The 24887-nt window shown below is 44.4% G+C and overlaps 1 protein-coding gene and 1 long non-coding RNA gene across 3 annotated transcripts in view; one reads left to right on the top strand and one right to left on the bottom strand.

Annotated features, from left to right (window-relative positions):
* The window catches only part of LOC116965746, a 10147-nt gene extending 8584 nt beyond the window's left edge, over positions 1 to 1563 (bottom strand). The window contains exon 1 of the long non-coding RNA XR_004409618.2: positions 1429 to 1563. This is a non-coding gene — a long non-coding RNA (uncharacterized LOC116965746). The remainder of the gene's footprint in view (positions 1 to 1428) is intronic.
* CABLES2 (Cdk5 and Abl enzyme substrate 2) lies at positions 852 to 24887 on the top strand. 2 transcript variants are annotated; one of them, XM_042801140.1, is made up of 10 exons: positions 852 to 1375; positions 14990 to 15061; positions 15239 to 15331; positions 16039 to 16116; positions 17504 to 17612; positions 18260 to 18425; positions 19177 to 19280; positions 19679 to 19785; positions 21087 to 21291; positions 21766 to 24887. In XM_042801140.1, the coding sequence occupies exons 1-10, from the start codon at positions 879 to 881 to the stop codon at positions 21904 to 21906; spliced, it is 1572 nt and encodes a 523-aa protein (XP_042657074.1). In that variant the 5' UTR covers positions 852 to 878; the 3' UTR covers positions 21907 to 24887. The 2 variants fall into 2 exon arrangements, with proteins under 2 accessions (XP_042657074.1, XP_042657075.1); XM_042801141.1 differs by lacking the exon at positions 14990 to 15061.

The raw sequence follows: 24887 nt of genomic DNA, 5'->3' as shown, positions 1-24887 counted from the left end.
CCAGGGGCTGACAGGCGTGGGGATTCACCCCTTCACACGGGTTTTGGGGGCTGCTGGCGAGTCTCAGCGCTGCGCAGAGGTATCCACGCCATGCACGGGGATCCATGGCCTCGGGGCCAGGGGGTTGGGGTTCACCCCAGCCCCACAAGCTGGATGGCCGGTTCCCAGGCTGCCGGGCTGGAGCAAGAGGAGCAACAGCCTTTATCTGCTTTTTGTAGGAGCCATCTGATGCGCACAACTGCCTGACGATGGTTTTAGCAGATGGGTCCTCCCTGTCTGCAGAAAGGCCAGGAGACCTTGGGAATGGGCGGCTGCCAGAGTCACTGGGGGTTTGGGTGGGGAGATGCGGGGAGGAGAAGGTTTAAAATAGTCACAGAGAGGGCCGCAGCGGGTGCGTGCGTTGGGACAGGGTGGGTGTTTGTGTGGGGACGCGGTGGGTGGTTGGGTGGGGGGCACGGTGGGTGTTTGCCTGGGGACGTAGTGGGTGGTTGGGTGGGGACACGGTGGGCTCGTGGCGGTGATCCTGGATTACCCGAGGGAGGAAAGGGCTGCCTGCGTGACGGTCCCGGCGAGAGGGCCACGCAGCGATGTGCCGGCCCGCCCGGCGGGGGCAGCCCCGAGCCGCTTGGGCCCCCGGCGCCGTTGAGCGCCGGCGCTAGGACCCGGCCGAGCCCCACCTGGCCGGGGCGGGCAGGGCGGGGCTACCCGTGCTGTAAACCCGAGCCAATGAGCGCAGGGGCCGCCGCCGGGTTCATTTACATTCCGGCGCGTCGCATCCAATGAGCGTGCGAGTTGCACGGCCGCGCGGACGCCCCCCCCCCCCCCCCCCCCCCCCCCAAAGCCGTCCCGGCCGAGGCGGGTCGCGCTTCACTCGGAGAATGGCCGCGGCCGCAGCGTGCGGCTCCCCGCCTCCCCGCGACCCGCCGCCGCCGCGGAAGCGGGGTGACTCCCGGCGGCGGCAGGCCGCCCTCTTCTTCCTCAACAACATCTCCCTGGACGGCCGCCCGCCTTGCCCGCCCACCGAGAAACCGCCGCCCGCTGGCCCGGGCGATGGGGAGGAGGCGGCGGAGCCGGTCGGAGCCCCCCCGCGCTTGCTGTCCCCGCTGCCCGCCTGCCAGCCGCCGCCCGCTCTGCTGCTGCCCGGCGTCCCCCCCGCCCTCGCCGCCGCCGCCGGAGCCAAAGGGGAGGCGGACCCCCACCGCGGGGGCATCTTCCTGCCGCAGCTGCTGCTGGGCGGCCCGCTCTGCCCGCCGCCCCCGGCGCCGCCCGCTTTACCGGGGATGCTGGCGGCCGCCAAGCCGGGGGCCCCGGGGCTGCTGAGCCCCACGCAGGGCGCGGCGGGCGGCGGCTTCGCGCTGGAGGCGCAGCGGCAGAGGTGAGTGAGGGGACGGGGGCACGCTGGGCCACCCCCCCACCATCACCACTCACCCCGGGGCATTTCGGCGGCGGGGCCGACCTGACCCAGCGGGGCGTGGGAAGCGGCGGGACACCCCCCCCCCCCCCCCCGGGGGCGCTGGGAAGAGCCGGACTTTCCCAGAGCCCTCGGCCGGCCGGTGGCTCCGGGGGGGCGGGAAGCGGAGCATGGGAAACGGCTGCCCCCGGGGAGAGCGGCCGTGGGAGGCGGCGCCGGCCCCGGGGCAGCCCCGCCGGAGCGGGGAGGGGGGCGGATTTATCCTCGCAGGCAGCCGGGGAGCACTGCTGTGCCCGGGGGGGGGGGGCACGGCTGCATCTGCGGAGGATGCCCCAGCTTGCGGGAGTGCCTGGCGAGGGGGGTTCGCAGCGTTTTTCATCACTTTGAGGCTCTGGCTGCAGTTCTGCGGTATCCTGAACCCTGCCTCCTGCTTTTCTCAAGCTCGGTTTTGGCATTTTTTATTTTTTTTTTTTGTCTGTTTCCAGATGAAGCCGACAGAGTCATTGCTAGGTAGGACCTTTCCTCTGTGTAACAGCCACACTGCTGATGTAGTGCCTTCTCCTAATCTCTGCTGCTTGTCTGCAGTAACTCTCTGTATTAATAAGTGCTTGTACACTGGGAACTTTGAGTCAGCCTCAGGGGAGGATGTTCTGGCCTTCACCGCAGGACTACTGTTGCATTTCCAAGGGACTTCTGTCAGCCTAAAAGTGTTGGTTTTCCGATCAACTGGAAGGGCGGGCTCTTGCTCAGGTCTTGGGGATCTGAGCTTTGAAGGAACTCTTTTCAGGCTGTTTCTTGCATAAACAGCTTTGTAAAGTGAGCTGGCCCTCTGAGCCTGCAGATAGACAAAGCTGTATCAAAGGCTTCAAATCTCCGTGGTCTTTAGCGGTTTCCAGAGCTTTGTTGGTGAGCTGAAATAGAGATGTTGTCTGTGCTCTAAAGCTGGACAGCTTTGCTAATGCAGTTGATGGGTGTTTGGTTTCAGTGTGCATCTCGAAGTGGAGGTGTCCTGTGTGTCCCCAGGAAATGGCCACTGGGAGGTTTAGGTGAATTTAAAGAGAAGTACCTTTTGTCAGCCAGGTGTGGGGGCCTTTTTGTGTGTCATTCCTCCTGGGTTTTTTCCTTCCTGAACTGTCATTTACCACCCGTTGCTTTTCCTCTTGTAATGAAAGAGACCTTTCTTTCCTTACTTCTTGGAGAAGTTGAAGCTGGCTCTGCTAGCTGGATGCCCTGCATGCACAGATTGCACTGGTGTATACTGCTTGTTAAACAGGAAAGCCTGAAGTGAGGGTGTTGCTGTGGCACAGCTCCTTCCTAGCACTCCTGGTCCACAAAAGCCAGTGCTGTAGGTGCTGTGCAATTCATTTCATTGATTTAATATTGTAGGTAAAGCTCTTGAGGGCAAGTTTTGCATCAAGAGCTTTAGAAGCACAGTTATCTCTGCAGATGTGACATTCCGTGTGCCTGTGTGTACTGACTTCTGGACTGATGGAGTTTGTATAAATGATTAAATCCTTCTCCTTTCCATGCCAAGTCAATAGGACATTAAGAAAGTATTCCTAGAATCTTCTCATTTGATGTCCTTCCTGCCTCTTTCCTTGGCATCTGATTTTAGATGTTTGTTCCACTATAGTAATTCTAATCAAGCCCCCTGAAAAGAATGGTAAATCAGAAATAAAAGGTAGAGAGAGGTGTGAGGAGGTAATCAAGGGAACGAAAGGGCTTCTGTCTGAGTAATGATAAAACAGACCATGAATTTTCAGCTTGGAAGAAATCGCTGAAAGGGTATATTTTATTACATTAATCATTTTGTATACTACTTACGAGAGTGATTTGGAGTGAGAGTTCATCTATTTTTTTTATCTTTAAAGAAGAAAAGAGTGAGTGGAGAACATCTGCTGAAACTATCAGGTAGAAGATCCACATCTTTACATGGAGACACACACATCTTCTGATAAAAGGATGGTTTTACACTGCTTGTAGGGATGTGTTAGACCCACCATATCTTCTCCCAGTCACACTGGGCACAGAAGTGGGTGAGATGCACCATCCCTCTGTAATTACAGTTTCACCCATGACTTGCAGGATGGGGGACTTGGAACACCTTTTTCGCTGGACTGTTCCATGTTTGTTCTGTGACAGAGCATCCCTTCACCCCTGCAGAACAGTGGCATCTCCTCCTGTCACAAATACACGAGGGGTGATTCAGGGACTTTCTTGCAGGACAGTGGTGGTTATGCTGCTTCCCCTTCTGTACATGCCGTGCTGTTTGCAAAATAAGATTCAGAAATCAACAAACAATTGCAAAATGGGTTTCCTTTTATTGGGACTCAGTCATCTAGGAATTGTGTTGCCATACAGTAATGTTGCTACTGTAGATAGGTTAACGGCGTGCATCGTGCAAATATGCAGGCGTATGAAGTCACCAGAGGGAAGGGGGAGGTGGAATCTGTGCTGCGGCTCTGGACATCTAATCTTTGGTGCCCACTTAAGGCAGCTGCTCTCCTCAGAGTCCTTTTTTAGTCACTGTCAAGAGCTGCTTTGAATTGCCCTCGGTGGAGCCTCCCTCCAGTGCACCAGGAGCAGGGGCTGAAGGGTCTCCAGATTCGCTCCGTCCGTGTTCAGTGACCAGCAGTCCTGTGCCACAACGGGGATTTCATCCTGCTGGGGCTTGCCCTGATCCATGGAGATCGCTTTATCTAGAACTGGCAGTCTCACTGGGCAGAGTTTTATTACAAAACTTGATCTTGTTTGACTTGATTGCAAGGTTGCAAGAAGCTGATGAGACCGGCCAGCGTAGCTCAGGGCAGGTTGTGACAGCAACTCTGCTAGAGTCGGTGGTTATTTATTAGCAACAGGCAGGATCTTCGGTACAGCCCAAGGAATCAGGGATCTGCTCAGCTCATGTAACGTGGAGTTGCTCCGTAGCTGTCAGGTCCTTTAGGATGGAAACTTCAGCGGTGCACACTCCCTTGGAGGCACTGTTCAATCTGGATGCTTGGTTTCATTTCGCTGCTGGCTGAGCATTATAAATTTAATTACTTTAACCTTCCACTTTCGTTTTTCTAAGGAGTCTTCTGTTTACAGGATCTTAAACTACAATGCTGTGTTATACCAGCTTGCTTAATCTGCTTGCCATCCCTCCTCCCTTCTCCTTTTCCATCTTACTCTGTTCTTTTGTTCTTTCAAAGAACAAGCCTCACAATAAGCAGTGGAGGGAGGCAGCAAACAGGGAACAAATCAGCATTCACAGATTTTTTTTAATGAACTTCTGCAGCTGGGTCTGAAACTGGCAGAGCTTTCTGGGGAAACACAGATAAGAGAGCCCTGAAAATAGCCAGGTTATGAAGGCTTGAAGAATGGGAACAAGAGCCCTGAATGGCAGTGCTGCTTGTACTTCTGAGGTTTCAGTATAATGCACTGTAAAGCAGCTAGTTTTGCCATATATTTGCTGCATTTTGCTGAGCCTAAGAATAAATACAGAGACTATATTATTTCTAACTGATGCTTTAATGTCCTTGGTGTTCAGTGGTCAGGGAGATGAACTGAATGTTCATGGCTGCTGATAAATCAGAAATGACTGAGCTAATTCAGGTCATTTTAAGGGTGGGATTTTAAACAGTAGTTGATAAAAGCAGAGTTGGTCCAAAGTGCTGCTGCTAAGTGTTTATTGGATGCCGGATTGCTGACATAGGTGTGAGCAAATTAGTTCCTTGGGTGGAATGGCAGAAATGCTTGGTCAGGCTTTTATGCTTGTGATGGTTAATGTGTTGTTTTGTCCTATTGTCAACCTAGCTGCTGTTTTCACTTCAAGAAATATTTATATTTAAAAAAAAAAACTATGCTAATCAACAGATTTTGTTGAGATGGATGAAATATAATGTTTTAAAGTCTTAGTTTTCTTTTTGAGCCTTATTTGGAATAGCCTGAGCACACACAGTGCTTTTCAAAAAGCAGCAAGATCTGTCAGAGCCAGCAAGCTTTGACCTTTCAGGCATGAACAGTAGACTGGGATGTGCTTCTTGGGGCTGAAAATGAACATATTCTAAACCTGAACTTTATTTAGAAGTCAGATGAAATATTAGGGCTATAATCTCTTCCTTGGCAAGCACAGTTTGCTTCGACAGCTTTCTCTCATATTTGCAAGTGCAGGTGAATTGCATGTGTCCATTGTTAAATGCTGATAATTTATAGCTGCCTGTAGTATTTATTATCTGATACTCCCAGTCAAGTATATTAATCAGAAGTAGTAAGTTGTATGCCTAGCAGGAAACTTGGAGATCAGAAAATCCACGTCCTTGTATCCCACACACCTCTGTGCATGGGCCTGGGTCAAACCATCCTAGACACTTCTAATACCAAGGTTATTTGACCCCTTCGTTTAAAAGAGTCCAGAGGTGTTTAAAGTAACTTTGATCTCCAGACAGAAGGAGGCTGAGAGAATTAACTGTACCTTGCGGTTGATTTCACCAGCTTTTGAAAGCAATTGTGCAGGAGCCCCAGCAGCCGACTTCGGGATGCTGCAGGAAGGGGGATGCTCTGGAAGTGCCATTTCCATCTTTTCCCTCGCTGCCATCTCGCAGCTCCTCTCTGCAGGAGGTGATGAGGGTGTTTGGAATCATGTTGTCCTGCTTCAAGTCAGCGAGTTGTCAGTTGAGAGGGGAAAATGCTACCAAATGAAATGTAAAAACCTGAATAGCTTAACTTTGGGGAGGAATTGGTTGAGCCCCGTTTCAGACCTTCAGTAAGTGTTACGGCCAGGACATGTTTAGGTTGTCGGGGCTCTTTACCATAACTTCGCTGAGCCCCAAAGTCCTTCTTGATAATCGCAGAAATGTGAACTGTCCAAATTTGCATCTGCTTTTCTGACCAGCCAGCCAGCGATCTCGCTTAGCTGTAGGTGAAGCTTCTTCGGGGCTGTTGTGTGCTCTTGGCACCATGACTGAGCTAGTACAGAAGAGTTAGCAGCGGCGGTGATCTCTTTTTTTTTTGCAAGCTCCTATGGACTCTGGAATGAGGCAAGGAGAGAAAGATCTTTGCTTTCAATTTTAAAGAGTAGTTCTGAGCTACAAATGAGCTGCTCTGCTCTGCATTTGGGTATTGTTTGGTTGGTTTAGAAGGAAAAAGAAAAGTGGAGAGAGGGGAAGTGACTCTTGCAAAATTCTCTATTATTTTTTTTTAATTTCCTGCAGTATGTGTTTTAGTTATATTAAATCTTGAAGACTTAATGTCAGCTGTCATGTGTTCCTCCTTCTTCCATCTGTCAACCAGTTAAAGCTGTGAGGCTGTCAGGCTGAGCAAGCCTGAAGATGCTTTTGAGCCTTCTTTTGAAGATTGTTCTGAAGTCTTCTGGCTCTGTAGTTTGACTTTAAGAATGTATAATCTGACATGCACACAAACATGATGAAATTTGGATTTTTTTTTAATGAGCATGAAGTATTAAAAAAAAAAAAAAAAAAGCAGGTGACTGCAGATGGAGAGTGCTCAGCTAAAGCCACTCTGTCATGCTCTTCAAATGCAGAGCTTTAAACTCCTAACCTTTGGTTTATAGCTGTTGTGTATATATATAATTTACTGTAAATTATTATAGTCTAACCTGTTTAAAAAAAATGTGAAATGAAAAACCTTTAACAGGTCTCATAAGTACAAGCAAAGCAGGAGTGTTTCACAAGATAGCCCTCTGATTTGTGAGATATATTGAGTCTTTAAAACCAAAAGCTTGCTCCAGCTCTCCCCACTGCCTCGGGGCTGTGATCCTGGCCACCCCTTCCCTGGCCCTGCAGCCACCTTCTCCAGGGAACGTTCCTCCTGGGCCAGCTCCCAGCTCGGTGCAGCCTGCCGACCTGCCTTGGAGCTGGGTAGCCCTTTCGTTTGCTAGCCAGCCACAGCATGGGCTGAACTGCTGCTGGTCAAAGCTGCTTGCTTGACAGCATGGACAGACTGCACTTGCTCTGTTGTGGTCACTGCAATTTAAGCATAAAATTTTGCCTTGGTGAGGCTGCAAACTCTTGATTGTGGGTTAGAAGGGATGACTGATGTTGCAGTGGGAAGAACTAAGTGCCCATAAAAACCCTGGGAGACCTCTCTAAAATTTCTTTGGGTTTTCTCCAGTCGCCTGTTTTGAATTTTCATCTTCCCAGTTAAAAGCTTCTTTTTTCTTTTTTTTTAAAAAAAAAAAAAAAAAAAAAAAAAAAACAACAAACTTTTGAGTTTTATTGTGCTGAAGGCTTTTATTTTAACAAGGCACACGATGAAATGACAGCATCATCTCTCAGGGAAGTGCTTGAATATTTCTAGCATAATGCCCACAGCGTTATCAAGGGCTCACTTTGCATTTCACTTGCCTGCTTTGGTCATCAGTTCAGTACTTAGTCAGCAGAGCACAAAGCACAGAGGGAACCAGGTTGGTGAGCTAGGAACGCCTCCAGAAACTGGTTTAAATCAGGAGAAATACTGGTTGTGTCCTGGCCAGCACATCTAGTTTGGTTTGTGAGAAGCAGCAGGGATTTTAGAAGTGGGCTCTGGGCACAGCAAACCTTGCATCTGGCTTGGTGGTTCTGTTGCAACAGATGGCTTTCATAATACTTACTGGAAGGCATTATTTTATCCTTGCATTGTCTAAACATTCTTAGCACCAAAACAATGTGATTTATGAAACGCAATGAATACAAAGCTCGTTTCCTAGTAGCATTAGGTCTTAATCATATGTGGTTGTGAATCAGCAGTGAAGTAGCAGCTGCTGTGAAAAGTATCTAATTTCTTTCCTTGTTAGTATTTAAAACTCTCCAGGCTTAATGAGCTTCCCACTTACTCTGCCTCTACCTTCATTCAAATTATATTTAATTTCTGTTCTTTCTTGGCTGTCCTGTAGCCTGAATGACACATTTTTTTTACTTGTGTTTGAGGAGTGCAGGATTTTCTCCTGGCTGTTTGGGACCAGCAGGAAAGCCCTTGGTACCCCTTCAGTTTTGCAAGCAAACCTTGAATAACAACACAAAGGTGAAGGAATTGGGCCTCATCCTGAGGTCTCACAGAGGGGCCTGCTCTGAAGCATAAAATTACTTTCCATTATCATGTGGCTAATTTGGGTTTATTCTTCAAAATTAATATTACTGAAGGAATAACTTAAACTGGCCTTGCTGTAAGGTTTGTATTTATTCTCTGGCAGTCTGATATTTACACAAATGTCAGAACGATCTCCTGGGACGGTGGCCTGCTATCCAAATTGCACGTGTGTGGTGCCATAAAACAGTGAAGAGCTGATTTTGTAAAGGTGGAGCACTTAGCTGTATGCTTACTATTGGTTATGCAAGGTGTCTTCTCAGCCACTGCCTCTCGTTGAACATCAGAGCTGAAACCATCTATTCATAAAAATGGCTTGCTTGATGCTGGGCACTTCATGGTGTAGATTCTTCATTAATCTGTTTTGCCAAATATGTGGGTTTTGATGGTGATTCAGTATAAATGTGATCTCTGATTTCTTTTAGCTTTAATTACTGAGAACTTGTTGCTACTGGTGAGCTGTAATCAGTCTGGTTTGGAGCAGGAAACTCAACGTGAGCACCAAGGGTGGTAGGACAATGATATGAGAACAGGGATGCTCACACTTGTACACTCTGAGATGCAAGCCTGAAAACAGTAAATGTCTCCAGGGCTGCATAAGTAATGGCAGTTGTGAAAAAGTAAGCTTAAAAACTGGAACTGGTTTTCTTAATCCCTCTGCCAGTATTTTACCTAGTCAAACTGAAGCACAGTTCATATCTAGTTGTTGACTTGCCTGTAAGGAAGGAAAATGATACAGCTTAATCTTTAAAGTATGTCTTGGCAAAACAAATCTGACAGGTACATCTTCCTATTGTAAACAGGATTTGGGATCTGGGTTTCTTGTGTAAATTACCTTTGACAGTTGTTACTAAGTCAGTGCTTTCAAAAAACAATAAATTATTTTTGTCCTTGTTATATTAATAACTCGGTCCCTTGACACCCGTGATTATTCTACAGCCTGTAAGACCTTACAAAGGGACATCCATATTAAAATAAAACTTTCAAGTGAGAAATAGCAAACCAAATTCTATTAGCCCCTAATTTACACAGTAATTAAAAATCCCTGACCTCCCCCATTCCGCCCATCACTTAGCAGTAGGTCTGGATAAAGAGCAACAGAGGATATGAGCCTTGCTGCTAATTTTAGCCCCATGCCTCGGGGCTATGTGCCTGCCTGGGTGCGTGCAGCCTGGCATCCTTCCCCCAGCAGAAGGGCGATGGATGCAACTCCAGCTGAAACAAATCCACCCTGCCTGTGCCTTCGGCTGGAGGAGCTCTCAAGTCATGTTACTGTCTGGCTTTTGTAGCATCTTTGAGTGCTCGTGTTGCAGGGCTTGGCCAATGCTGGAAGTGGTGAGGATAAGAAGTCACGGCAGAAGATGGGCTCTGGGTGCTGTGTGGCTGAAAGTAGCTGAATGCTGATGGAACTCTGGCTGTGTGGTTGGCTCAGTGCAAACCTGCCTGGGTGAGAGGTGGGTGTTAATTGGGATGGCAAGAGGAGCCCAATAAGATTTCAGAAACTTCTGATTTAGCCCTTCAGGAAGGAGCGAGACCAGCCAGTCTGTTCATCTCTGACAGAAATGCAGAAGGGCAAAACAGAGAGGCTTCAAAATGGCCAAATGGCAGCTGCACGCAGGGGCTTAAGTAAGATCACTGGCCACTGCAAGGCCCGATATTAGGGGTTAAAATGAGATTCATGAGGGCTGTTTGTTTCCAAGCCTGGAAGCGGAGCCTGGGTGCTGAGCAGGGGTGTGGGTGCCCAAAGGGCTGCCCCACTGCCCCTTAGAGGACACTGTGGCTGGGGAGCAGGCGTGGAAGAGGCTTGCTTGTGCCTGAAGCCACGTCTGATAGCACAGGGTTAGTATCGCTTTTGCATTCAACTATAATATCTGCTAAAGAACAGTCAACTTGGACACTTCAAACTAGCAACATCCTGAAACTTTATCCTTGTTCTCTTGGATGTCTGCAGGTAGCCTAGTGTGTGAGTGGGATGGAGGAAAAATACTCTTGACAAGCCATCAGAAAGGTCAATGTCCTTTAATCTGGAGCTGTGACTTAACCAGCTTTTTCCTTTCAATTCCTAGGACAGGACGTGTAGGGATTACCGGTGCTATACATAGATTGCTATTAGCTGTGTCTTGTTCTGCTGGGAACACTCGAGAGCTGTGTCAGCATTGGGGCTGGGGATCCTTCACACTGCTTGGCTGTTTTTGTTTGCCCTCTGCAGAGAGTTCCTGTGCCAGTGCTCGGTGGGACACTGGCGGGACTAGAGGACAGCTCTGAAGCTGGAAGCACTCAGAAGTTGGGTTTCCTCAGTGAGAAATCCGTCAAAAAGGAGAAACATGTGGGCTGGCTACTGCTTCCCAGGATGGGAGTCAAAATGCAACTCTGAACTTAATTTAATGGGTTTTTATCTGAACACAGGGGTGTTTGTAGGATTTTTTTTTTTTTTTTAAGTGCACATTTAGCTCCTCAGGGATTCAGCAGTGGTCTTGGATTGTGTATGTGTCCGTGTGTCCACGTGGAGATAAGCTGAGGCGTAATCCAGAATTCCTCTGCTTGATAGCCCCTTATCTCTGAGCATGTGCTCCGCATGTTTTCTCACTTGGTGGATCCCCTCAGAGTTGCTGGCTATGTAAACACAGTTGCTGGCTTTGATGTTGAATTTCTGGGAGGGTCCTGCTTTATTGACTCCTGAAGTAGTGGGGGGAAGCACCCAAAAGTGAGCTCTTGGTCAAGGACATACAAGCAAGCAAACCCTCTATAGCTTATGAAGGTAATAGCTGGTATCAGCAAATAGTGTTTGAACTTTCTTTAGGATAGTGTTGAAATTACAGCATGCTTCACAGAAGTCATTAACATTTTAATATTGGATACTTTGATTTCTAATTGTCAGGTAGCATGCCAATAAGGGTGTGTGTAAGGTAACTTACAGTGTGCGTACAGATTTTGGTATTCTGTTTTAGTATTTAGGTTGCATTTGGCAACAAATGCTCTGTGTAAACTACTTAAAATCCTTTGAATTCCAGCGGATCGGAGCACAAGCAAGAAGTGTTATCCTGGGTGAAGCTGCTTAGCACAGGATATGTGACTCGACATTTTTTCATCAAAGCTAGCAGCTGCTGAAGGGATCTTGTGTTGCCTATTGTTGAAGCGTGGATTGGCTGCACGAGAAGGGTACTCAAACTAAAAATACATGTGTGTATGTATAACAGTAAGTGCAGAGTACTCAGTGTTAAACTTTGCATTCTCCAAGTACTGCACTACCTAATAAAGAAGTTCTGTACATTAGTGGTACTGAGGAATCTATCAAGTCTCTCTTGGACTGCAGCAAGGGAGCTGTGTTGCTGTAAAACGTTGACTCGAGCGTACAGACTGGATCGGATACTCTAACTGGATTAGTGAGGCCTCTTTATGCACACCTTGTTTTGAGATTTGAGGGAGAGTGTCTTGCTTAGCATCTGGGATTCCTCCAAGGTGACAGCTTCACTTGAGGACAGAAAATACAAGCATAGCTAAAAATGAAGTTTCCTGTTGGCAGAGTGGGGATGAGTCATTGTGGTTTTGTGTCAAGGGGCAGGATCTTCCCTTTGCTGCAGCAGGTTTTTACTTCCAGATATGCTCTTACAGAGCAGCAGGTTCAGGTGTTTGTCATTCTTGTCCCTGTTACTGAGAAAACGAGGCAGCGTTCAGAAGATGTAATGCTCCCAGTGGGTCTCCATCACGGCAGTGAGCACACCCTCCTTGGCCCTGAGGGCATTGCCCCTCCAGCACTGTGGAGCTCCTAGGGAAGGTCTAGCCCTGGCTCTCCCAGTCCACCCAGTTACTTACATTGGCATCCTTTTACAGAACTACGGGCTTTCTTTGTACCAGTGCCTGTTGTTGCTGGCGTTAGCTGTGTTTCTCCTTTGCTCACCGCACGTGGTGTCTTTGCATCCAGCCAGGTCTCCCCCAGGAAGGGAGGAAGAGGGTGGATGTTACCAATTATATTCATGACGAGGTTTGAGATTTCATGAAAGGTTTTTTTATGGCAGGTTAGATGCCAAAGTAGACTGGAGAACCATGTGTATGTGAAAGGGTTAAACTTGCCTATGCAGTTCTTGCTGAAAAGCAAAAAAAAAAAAAAAATAATATTTTAAAACTGAAGTGCTGGTGAAGGGTGTTGGAGCTGTGCCAGGAATGTTCTTCAGTAGTACCCTTTAATAGCTGGTGATGTGTGTGATGTGTGGGAGACAGTCTCTAGTAATACTGAAGGTGTTAGTCCTGTGGGAGGATTTACCTCCCTTGTGTTTACAAAAAGGGACACTAATTTTTCATCCTCCTACCTGTCTTGAGTTGTGAACAGTGCTGCTGAGAATCTGAAGACTGTTTCCTTTGGGGGGGGGGGGAAATAGTTTTATATGGGAGTATAAGGTATGACAAATTCATAGAGAAAGGGCACTAACTATATTTTATTAAGGAGATTGTAGGCAGATTTGGGGAAGAAGAAGGATGTTTTAGTTTGGTGATCATTCTCTTTAAGTACTTGAGAATGGAGAAGAGGGTGAAATGTTTCTCGTGAGGAATGAGGAACTCATCTGGTTTCAGGCATATGCAGATCGAAGTGTCATTTTGTAAAACCTCTAGTTAATTGTTCGTATGTACAGCTACAGGAATAACTTCAGAGGCCTTATTTCAGAGGCTTGCCTGCAGATCAGCAGTTTTAACTAACGTTTATGTCAGTGTATAAGGAAGAATACCAGAATGCCATCTTTTCTAAGTGTTGGCTTTTTTGTTCCTGGTATCATTTGAAGCAAGAGGGGCAAATGCTCCTGTTGCTGGTAATCTGCTTGTTGTGGAAATCTGTAATTTTATAGCAAGTCCTGTGCATCAGCGACGCTGCCTGTAGCTGTGATGTGCTGTGTGGAAGGAAGTTGCCATGTCTTGCTAGCACAGTGTTTGGCAGGCAGCTCTGGCAATAGCTCCAAGTAGCTCAGAAGAGAAGAAATAACTTGCAAGAAGGGGGGAAAAGAGGTGAAAGCACCTGTTTTGTCACTCAGGCAATTTGCATTTCTGGACATCATCCTTAAGAAAAAGCAGACAGATTTTATTCATGTCCCAAATGCCTGTACATCTCTTCTGTAGCAGCAAAATAGTGTGGTTTGCTTTCTTACCCAGCTCAGGCTGGACAGGAGGAAAGGCAAAGTCACTAGGATTAGCAGATTGTCCAGCTGTTTCAAAATCTTGAAGTGCTGGGCTTCAAGATCAGACTTAATCCCAAGTAGCTTTTTTGATTTTTAACTTGAATCAATTGAAGCTACAAATGGCTTTGCTGTGTAAAAATTCTTCCATAGCTGTTAGCAACTCCATTTTTCTTGACCTCTCCCCTCACAGACCCTCTTGCAGCCACCCAAGGTGCCATGCTTTTGCTTTGGTGTCGCATGTTAACTTACAGGCATGAGTGCCTGGCCTTTGTCTGTCAGAGCGGTTTGGCAGCTCGTGGATGCCGGAGCTCTGATGCAACTTCAAGTTTGAATTTTTTTCCAAAAGTAAATCTTGTCAAACCAGAGTCCTACAACTTTTGTCTTGTATGCTGCTTCTAAGTTGACTTCCATGGAGGTATTGTCCATTAGTTGAGTTACTTTGTCACTTTGGAAGTTGGACTGGAATGCATGTGACTTGTGCTAAAAATGCAGCACAATGTATGCTTAAACAAGGGCAGAAAATATGGAATCTGATAGTTGTAGTGTCAGCATTTTGCAGGTGGCAGTTGAATCTGAATGCATTGTTCCTATGGAAATTGCAGTCATAGTTTCAAAATTCATTTGTAAATCTCTACCAACAAAGAATGACTTGACTTTGACAATAGTAATGTATCTTACTTTGCCAAAGTCTATTTTTTTGCTTAAATGTAATATCCTATTACTGTTACACTAACTCACATGATTCCTACTATTCTCCTTACATCTTCCATTCTGGCATTTCAAATGGGTACTGAATACTCTTTGCTTCCTCTAATAACTCTCTCTATTGTTTTCCGGAGTGATCTGTCAGTTTTATTGAGCTACTGTCATAGATTCTGTCTGCTGACTCCTGCAGCTGGAGACAACTGTCTTCTGGATCAAGAATAGACCCAGATGTTTGGTCATCATACAGATATATTTGTAGCTGTCCATAGATTGATATAAAATTACTTATTCCCTTGCCCTGATGGGAGAAGGGCTTTTTGTGGCATTTCTGGTAAGATTTTGAGTATTTGGAAATTTTTTAAGGTTTTTAACTTAGAGGTAGGTGTTCTTATGTGTTGAAGATAACAAATGCTCTTGTTAATGAAGTTGGTGTAATTATGTACTTCCTGGGTCCTGGAGGGGGAGACAAGTTCTTGGCCTTTTTAGGAACTTGAAACTCTTAGTTAAGCACTTGTCTAACAAAAAAAAAAAAAAAATCCGAAAAACCAGCCATTTGTCCTAAGAGCTCATAGATCTGTTGCAGTTCATAAACTCAGAGGCCATGAACTAATATTGTTCACTCTTCGTGGTGTTGTACATTTTACAGAAGGCGTTTTATCTCCCAGCGCTGCTCTCTAGACTTTTTAGAAGACATAGTGGAATATGCCAGTGTACGAAGGTACTTTTTTCAAAAGCAGCATTAATCTCAACTCGTTGCATGCAGTCCTCTCCTCCCTCCACCCTCTTCCACGCCAATATCTGAGGTCCTGCATGCTAGTGCTGCCATCTGATCATACAACTGGCATGACTTCTTTTTTTAAAGCACTTAATAGGTGGGGTTTTTTTATAATTGCAGAACCAAGCATATATCTGGGTCCCCAAGACACAAAAGTTTGAAGAAGATGCACTTCATCAAGAACATGAGGCAGTATGACACCAAGAACAGCAGGTAACTTCTGGAGACCAAGGTGCCTCCTGTACTTGGTGAAGTACAGGAGGATGTGCTCAGAAGTAGACTCTAGTTCAATGCAGTTAGCCATCTGGTATCAGTGGGAATAAGGTGATGTCCTTGGCGTGGTTAGTTTTAGACATACATACCTCTGCAGCAATATTCTGATGGTTCTGCCATGCTATTTTGAGGAGGTTAAATCATTCTCTTCTAACACCCTCCTTATCTCTAGTGCACAGAGAGGTCAGAGCTGCAGAGGATTTATGAAGAATGGCATGGTTTAGCCAAATTCTTGGCTCATAGTTGCTGGACAGAAGAGAAAGGGGAGTCTGCCTTCATATTTATTATTAATAAAGGTGTGAGACTCCATTTAAATGTGAAAAGTTGTAGATAATATTTTGCAAAGTTTATGTAAAAATTACACAAATATAGATACATATTTAAAGATTGGGATCTGCTTTGAGGACATCTCAAGGTGATGGCAGTTACTGACTGCTGGGGTTTGATACAGAGCTTCACTCCAAGGAGCTGCAGAGTCAGAGTGAAACTTGCTTTTGTGCTGCTTTCTGAAAACATAAAATCCATATCGGTATCTGTGTGCCTTGCAGAGCAATGTAAGAGTCATCTTGTGTTCGTGTTCTATAAAAAGCTGCTTTGTAACTTCTGAATCTTAATTCATATCCTGATCTTTTCCCATCTGCTTACAGGATAGTGTTAATCTGTGCGAAACGAACACTCTGTGTGGCTTTTTCTATCCTACCTTACGGGGAAAGTTTACGGATCAGGTGGGTCATCTCTAACTGCTTTGTGAAATGACTGGTCTACTGTTTACAAAAGATCTTTTTAAATGAGTACGGACCATTTATGTGTAAGGACAAGAGCTTGCTATCAGAGCAGTAAAATCAGATATTTCCACAGTGTCACAGTGTTCATTCAAACTCCCAGAGAAAGAGAGTGGAAAAGATAGACTTTTCTTCAGGTGTTTATTCACGTTTTGAAGCACTCCAGTCCTGTGAAATCCCTGAAACTTACTTTGAACAGATGATGCAACAAACCATGGTGTTAGCAAAAAAGCATACAGAGCATCGGGGAAGGATGCTGCTTCCTTTACTGGAAATCTTCAAGGTTTTATAGTGAAGTTACATCTAAATAAATTTAAGATGCTCCTTTGCTTTTCAGCTCTAAGCCATGCATGTCACTATTTGCAATGTAAAAAAAAAAAAAAACCAGAAACAGTTTGGACTGTTTTGAAACTGCTTTTGGTGTTTGTACTACATATTTGTATAGAACTGTCAATATGATCACTTAAGGGAAACAAAACCTGGTGACTGGATTTCCCTGCAGCTTTGCTTAGTCCCTTGTGAAGTCTAAGTTGATTCTGTGAAGGTCTGTGATCTACAAGGCTACCATAGAAAATACTAATTTTATTCTAATCCACTTTTGGCAAAACAATTGTGTTGTCACTTCTGTCCTGTACATAATTTATGGACAAAGGAAACGGATGTTTAGTGGTGGGAATTGTATTGTATGCAAATACACTTGCCATAAAAATAGTTGATGGGAAAATACTCTCTCACTTAATAGAAAAGCAGCAAGGTCACTGGAGCTATTTTAGAGCAGTTCTGATCACTGTGTCGTTCTGCTTGTAAGCTGGCAGTGCAGTTCTTCAGCTGAAAGCTGCTTTTTCGCATTGGAATATAGGTGACAAAGCTGCACGCTGCCATTGCTGAAGCAGGGTTCTGCTGGCAGCCTTATTCTTAATCTGAGCTTGTGTGCACAGTGGCTGGAAAATTGCAGTTGAAAGGCAAGTTTCTAAACATGGAAAACAAGTAGTATAAATCATGTTTGCTGCTAAGTGTTTGAGCATTAGTGTGTTTGGTCTTATGCAGAAAGACCATATTAAAAAAGTTTACATTTGCCAGGTATATTGTTACAGATTTGAGTTAAAATGATATGAAATCTGATTCTTCAGTTAATGAACATCTATGTTTTGAAAAGAGTACTTAAAAATTAATGCTTTCTTGGAGATAGGATTGAGGGATTGCCCTGTTCTCACATAGAACTCTGATCTGGTGATGTTGGCTGTAGCTAGTGGATGGACCTGGTATTTACCATAGAGGAAACTGGGCTACACTGCATTTTCCAATAGTGCGTTTTCTTCTTTGCATTTAGTGATATAAAAATGGAGGGACAGAAGCAACGACATCCTTCTGGAGGAGTTTCAGTCTCCACTGAGATGGTGCTTGGACTGGAAGGAGTAGAGCTGGGTGCTGATGGCAAGGTAAGGAATTTTTGGTTGGTTGGTTGGGGTTTTTTTGTCTCTTGATCAGTAATGCCAATGACCAAACCATTGACTGGAGCAGGGGACAACAGGTGGGTAAGTTGGCTGCTTTTACCCCAGGACTGTTTCATGCTGAGCCAAATCACCTAATTTATGCAGTGCTTGGCTAGCCATAAAGTGAAAAATGTAACTTTTAGAGCAGTGGAAATTTGTTTTGATCCTTGAAGTCTGAAATGTTTGGTTTGTGGCAAAGCTTCTTCCAAGGAGGCTGTTGAAGGCCATGATCACTTCTGCCTCTGTTTCTGGAGAACTGGTTTGACTCTGGTATCTCAGGCAATATGTGAGTGATGTTTTGATAGAAATACGGGCAAAACTTCTATCTCTTTAAATTTATATACTGTCAGAATTTTATGGATGTGATTCTCCCCTTTGCCACCCCGCCAAATCTTCTTCAGCACTTCCATAATGAAGTTGTGGAAGCAAAGCATTCCTCACTCAACTTCTCCCCTTCCTCCCGTCCCACAATTTCGAGGCCCCACTCCTAAATACAAACTCCAGAGGACTCGGAGTTGGAAAATTGCAATGTCTGGAAATAGGCTTTTCAATAAATTTTCCCCTGTAACTACTACAACTTTCTCTTCTTTAAGGTTGTGTCCTATGCAAAATTCCTGTATCCGACCAATGCCCTCGTCGTTCGCAAAGCCGACAGCCATAGTGCTGTCCCCTCGTGTCGAGCCAGTGCTTCACGGAGTCTTCCTGGATCAAGATATAAACCTGTGACAGCAAAAACGATACCAGCACCAACAGACATTGGTAAGGACAGCTGCCAGCTTTGCCATCACTTGTGAACACAGCAGAAAAGCATAAAAGGAATATAGTTGTCTGAAACAATTGCAAGTGGTAAAGTGCATTTTTAGGAAGGATATGCTGCAGCTGGAAAGAGGCTATTTTTAGCACAGCCTAGTAAAAAAGGCTCATTAATCAATATAAATGATGAGCCTTAGGACTGAGACTTGCACACGTTCCTTAGATCCTCTATATACCTATTTTAGTTCTGTTTATGCAATTCAAGGAGTGCAAAGTTTTTCCTTGGAAATGTGAAGTTTAACATTACCCAACAAGAAACATCTGGTGTACATGGATACAGGTGATCCTCCCTGCGGTCCAGCACAGTAGCAATGCATAAGCCAAAGTGTTTGTGATGAGAGTCCCTTCTCTTGTGTAAGAGAGCAAACCTGACAGCTCTGATCTGTTATAGGCAAAAGAATCCAGTCTTGTGCAGTTGTATTCTGTGCATATTTGTGGATGACAACTTACTTTGCGCTAAGTCTAAAATAGTACGCCAGGCACATGCTGGAGAAAGCTTGTGTTGTTTTTTTAATAATTCTTATAGCTGACCAGTGCATTTATGAAATGCAAACGTGTGACTGCAGCTGCAGTTTGCCTGTACTACGGGATCTGCCGACACTCTTAATTTTGCTATTTGAAAACTTTTTTTGAAGAAGAAACAGGGAATTTAAAGCTCTGGATCTTGTGACACGGTGTGTTTTCCTCGTTCCCTCAGGAAGTGAAGCTGGGGAAACCGCAGAGTATGATCCAAACCTTTTGGATGATCCTCAATGGCCCTGTGGAAAACACAAACGTGTGCTCATCTTTGCCTCTTACATGGTGAGTGACTGGCAGACCTGAACAGAGGAGTGAATGAGTGCCTGGAAGATCACCCTATAAAGAACTTCCTCAAGGAAGCAAATTTATCTAGGAAGTTGTGATTTTTTGAGAATTGATTAGGAAAAATACAAGTAGTTGGGTTTGTAAACTCAGATTGTCGAGGACAAACCTGACATATATCCATGTTGTCATTGGCTTCTTGTAACCGTTTGCTTACTAGGTTTTTTTAAGACTTTGTCTGTAGGTGAGGTTGAACATGGTCTATTACTTAGAACATTACAGAAATGTTAAATTGTGAGTAATAAAACTCATGTTTGCCTTTGCAGTAGTGTCTTTGGAAGACTTATTTGGCTGTCAGTACTGCTCACAAGAGAAATTACAAATTTTGCCTCTTTCAGACTACAGTCATAGAATACGTGAAACCCTCGGACCTTAAAAAGGATATGAATGAAACTTTTAGAGAGAAGTTTCCTCATATCAAGTTGACACTGAGCAAAATTAGGAGGTAAGAAACGAGCATTGAATAATGAGAAAATCATCTACACTGTACAAGGCCGCTTTTATCTTCCACTTGTATGGGGATAATACAAGATCTATTAATAGTGTATATGATTAAATACTAATCTCTTGTTGCCAGTTGAGCTGACTGTAGGCTGACAGCCCTGTACAGGAATGCTTAGGATGCTGAGAAAGGGTAACAGTTGCTTTTCCTAGTTCCACCTAAAAGGGCCAACTGTGGAGTACTAACACTAATAGCCAATTGACAGTGAATCAGCATTAGCCTTGAAACAAATACTTGTAACCTGATTGTATGGCTGTAGTGCAATCCCACCCTAACTGAATTGTCTTTCTGGACCCTCTGTCTATTTTCACCTTTCAATTACCAGACTCACAGATTACCATGGACTCTTAACTGAAGATTCTAGGATAAAGAAGAGTGTTACATCTGGGGAGTCTCGGTAAAGAAAAGTATTTTATGAAGGCAGAACTATACCACACAGAATTCCTCATCATCCAGGAAATGCATCTGGCTGCTCATAAGCGAGATGCACTGTTGCACCTTCAGAAAGCTGTAATCTTGCTGGTATTACATGTCAATTAATGCAATCAGGGCATTTTGAAATAGCCGGCTTAAACACGATTCTGCTGAATCACCAGGGCTATGTGTAACTCAGCTCCAAGTGGAAGGCTGGCTCAGACAGAGTCCGTGTTCTGCCAGTGTCCTGCATGCTCCTCTTTGTAGCTGTTTTGAGTAGTGTGTTCTCACAGAGATCTTGTAGGTGTAGCATGGATGGCAGCCACCATCAGGTCTGCCTTCCTGCTGAAGTGAAGGGCTGGCTGTTGTAGGAAGTGTGTAAACGAGTCTGCCTTCCCCCTCAGACCCGATTCTTCCTCAAGGTGTGTAGTAGACAGGTCTCTGAGCAGCAACTGCTGTGATCTGCATGGCTTTGATGTGGTATTCTGTAGGTCAAGGTGGTTCGGTCTTATGATATGAATCACAAACCAGTTTGGGAGCCCAGAGGGAATCATACAGCGATAGCCTGTGAGGCAGCCAAGACCCTGATGTTCGTGGGCAGATGAGGAACTGCTCTTCCACAGTAGATGTTGTCAGCCAGGTTAGATCAGTTTGTGCATCAGCTCCAGCTTGCTGCCAGCTGGACTTCTCCAGTCTAGGATAATGCTCATCATGGTTTTCCAAGGAGGAGTCTTTCCCATATGCTTTCCTGAGTTCCCATGCTGCAGTGTTTCTAGGGCATTTCATAAAAGCTGCTGTGTTTAAAAAGGTCTTTTTTTTCCTATTCCCAGTTTAAAGAGAGAGATGCGGAACCTGAGTGAAGAGTGCAATCTGGAGCCAGTCACTGTCTCCATGGCTTATGTTTACTTTGAGAAGCTCGTCCTCCAAGGCAAACTCAACAAACAGAACCGCAAACTGTGTGCTGGTGCTTGCGTTCTGCTTGCAGCCAAGATCAGCAGTGATCTCAGGAAACATGAAGTTAAACACCTTATAGATGTAAGTACTATGACACTTGTTTCAGGTGTTGTCAAAACCTTCTCTCCAGCTCGTAGAACAGGACAATTAAAGCCAAGATTTTCCGCAGTGCATGCTTGCATTTAAGACCAGCTCTTTCAGTCAGTTTTGTGTCTTATTAGGGCTTTTCTTTGATTTTTTTTTTTTTCTTTTTTTTTTTTTAATTAAACTAGCTGATTGGTGCAGTCGAATGTCCTCCTGATCCTACAGTGAGGTTATTTTTGCACTTACTGTTTCTCAGGCAAACATATGTAACTGCTGTGTGGGCGTCACAGCTGAGCTGATAAGTTGGTTTACTTGTGTGATCCCTGGCAACACTTTCAGTTCTGTAGGTACAGCTCTGGCCATGCATCGCTGACTCCTGTTTTATGCTGACTTAATCTAACAGCGCATTAGTATCTTGTGGATTAACTGATTCTTTCTCCCCCCACCTTTTTTTTTTTATTACTATTGCAGAAACTAGAAGAGAGATTCCGATTCAACAGAAGAGATCTCATTGGTTTTGAATTCACCGTCCTTGTAGCTTTGGAACTGGCGCTCTATCTTCCTGAAAACCAAGTTTTACCTCATTACAGACGGCTCACGCAACAGTCTTAACCAAAGCTACGCTCCAGCTGAGAGCCAGTGGTGCTGGGGATCGCATCACTGACCGCTGCTGGTGACGTTGCCACTGGCCATTCTGTGCCGCTATGTGCATCCTGCCGTGGCTACAGCTAGTTTTGAAGTCCACAGTGTGTTATTAAACTGTCGAGGTGCGCATTATGGACACGTATGCCAAGTCTGGGGGATGGTACGAGAAGAGTTACTGAACTTTATTTTCTTTTGGACGTTTAAAGCACAAATATTCACCAGTCAGCTGTCATGGCTGCTTATTATTCCTTATTTATCTTTCAGTTTTACTAAAACTGTTCTTCCCTATGAAGAATACTATGGTATTGTTTCTTTTTTATTTTAAGCCTTTATTGTATTCCTTGAGACGAAAGGAAGCATCACTTCCATTCCAGTGCACCATAAAGTTCAGATGTTTCTAAGAATCTTCTCACATTTTTACATTAATGAAATGCATACTTTATTTTTTTAAAGATGTGCCTAAAACTGGCTGGTCTGGTACCAGTGCTTTTTAAGTTAGTTATGTTTAGTGGGTAATCCTGAATTTGTATAGCCATTTATTCTTTACCTACATTGGCCTTGCATATAAGGAAAAACAATTCCAGTATATCTGCACTAATGATACACAGGGCATCTATTCTCTACTATACTACAGATCTATAAGTAGCAAGATTGAAATTACTCCGTTCCAATTTAGTTAGTTAATACCTTAAGAATATACATTTTATTTTAAAAAGAAAGATTGTTTGAAAATCTGTCATGAAATACCACACGTTGAACAAGGTAGCTGCAGCAAAGCCATTGCCATCCTAATTCACTCTTCAGTGGAAGATGAGCGCTTGACTAGGAGCAATTTGCTGTCAAATGCATCATTTCTGATTTTATTTGTTTCAGTGTTCTGTAGTCTGAAATAAGCACCTTTTTAGTATGACTGTGTTATATATGGTCTTATGTGCTCTGAGCAAATACTTAAGTCAGTAGAGCTACTGCTGCCAAACTAAGCCAATGAAACGAAGCATGCTCGGTATTTAAAATGCTACTTTTTTACTCTGTTCTTCCAAGCATTGCATCACTGTGACAGTCCTCATAAAACTGGCATTTGTTGCACATCTGAACAGCCACTTAATGGCTGGTGCCCAGCAGCACTCTAATGCTTACGCAGATGTTAAATAACTTCTGACCATTGGCTATTCTTTCATGTACTTTTTTTTTTTTTTTTTCAAATATCCAGGTTATGAATGAATTCTTGATTATATGTGGAACCTTCTGTGATAGTGGCTCTTGGGTTTATTTTCTGAAGCAATATTATGATAAAAGTAACTGTGTCCATTTGCAAGGAACAAAACTGATGCTTGGCTATTATGACTGAGAAATTTGTATTTTAAGTTTGGCTCCTAAATGAAATACTAGACCTTGTACTGAGATAAGGGACCTGCTATCTGGTATGTAAAGTAATGTAAATTCCTGTTCCTTGTATTAAATGTTGGTTGTAGCCAAAAACAAAGCTGAATCTTTCCTTCTCAGCTGTATTTTGTCTGAAGCTAATTTGGCTTCATTAGAATTGCAGCAAACTTTACTGGAGCCCCTTCTTCTTTAAGTAGGGCTGAAAATGTATTTTTCCTATATAGTAATTACAGTAACTATAAAATCTTTTGTAACTGTGTTCAGCTGTATGTAGCTTCAAGTTATTTGTGTGAAATTTTAATATGCTTGTGATTTCTCTCTAACACAGAAGGACTCTCCAGTCTCTGTGAGATGGTAGCTACTAAATTAGACAATAAGCTTGCCAGTTATCTTCCAAAAAGTTTAAAAAATTGCATACTAGTTAAACTTTCTACTGAATGTAACTGTCCTTCCATGCAAGAAATAGTGACGTACTAAACATCTAACATGTAATGAGCCTTCAAATTAGCAAACAGTGGTGAAGATGACTGAAGTGGCCCACCACTTCCTAAAGTCATTAGGAAGGGGCCAGAGGTAGAATTGAGCAAATAATCTTCTTGCATGGTATCTCCAGAACTAGTAAAACACTTTGGTTAGTATTAATGAAATCAGAAAATTTCTTTCTCGGAAAACTTGTTTAGCGTATAAAGAGCTTTCTGTAACAAAATTAACTTTCTCACTGCCAAAGGAGGGGGAAAAAAAATGTGCTTTGCTTTGCAACACTGCAGTCTCTGTTCAGTGGAAGCTCCTCTAGTTGCAGTGGGCATTTGGGCACTCCTAGAATCTACGGTTTCATGTCATAAACTGGCAAGCTCTTGTTTGTTTGTTTGTTTTCATTCAGAATAACAAATTAGGACAAGGAGCATTAAATTACAGAATGCCGAATGTTGTCTAAAGGTTACTGTAAACCTTGGCTTGGGCACACACAGTACGCACGAGCTCGAAAGCTGTTCGGAGCACAGGCCAAAAACAGCGCAGTTGTTGAATGCTGCGACAATGTCTCTGGTGGAGCGCAGGTTTGGGGCTGATGCTGTCGGATAATTTTGTTGTGGTATCTGTGCAGAAACAGCCCTCCTGAAGAGATACGGTAACTCGTGTATGTGTGTTTAATTTTTTTTTTTTTTTAATCGCTTCTAGAGTGTAGCTTGCAGTCCTGTGTGGGAGTATCTATCTTTTCACCTAAAAGCTGCCACCATGTGGCAAAGGACTCTTACTACGTGATCCATTAACAAACTGAAAGTGGGACCCAAACTATAATGAATGCCTGCTTTACATTTTCACAGCCCAACTCCTCTTGCTTTGAAGAGAAACGCCGGGTTATGCCGAGGGGTGGTCTAGCGCTGTGTGCCGAGTAAAGATGCTGCTGGAGTAACTCAGCACGGAGAACTCTTGGGTTTTTTGTTTTGTTTTTTGTTTGTTTTTTTCAGAAGAGGCTGTACAGTTTTATGTAAACAATACTGTCTTACGCCATTATTTAAAAGACAAGTTGTAGCCTGTTCCATTTCTCCCCCCCCCCCATGAACTTG

This window comes from Tyto alba, unplaced genomic scaffold, assembly GCF_018691265.1.
Source record: "Tyto alba isolate M040663 unplaced genomic scaffold, T.alba_DEE_v4.0 Super-Scaffold_33, whole genome shotgun sequence".
Classification (NCBI taxonomy): domain Eukaryota; kingdom Metazoa; phylum Chordata; class Aves; order Strigiformes; family Tytonidae; genus Tyto; species Tyto alba.
The sequence above is the reverse complement of the archived record's forward strand: the minus strand, read 5'-3'. Positions and strand labels throughout refer to the sequence as shown.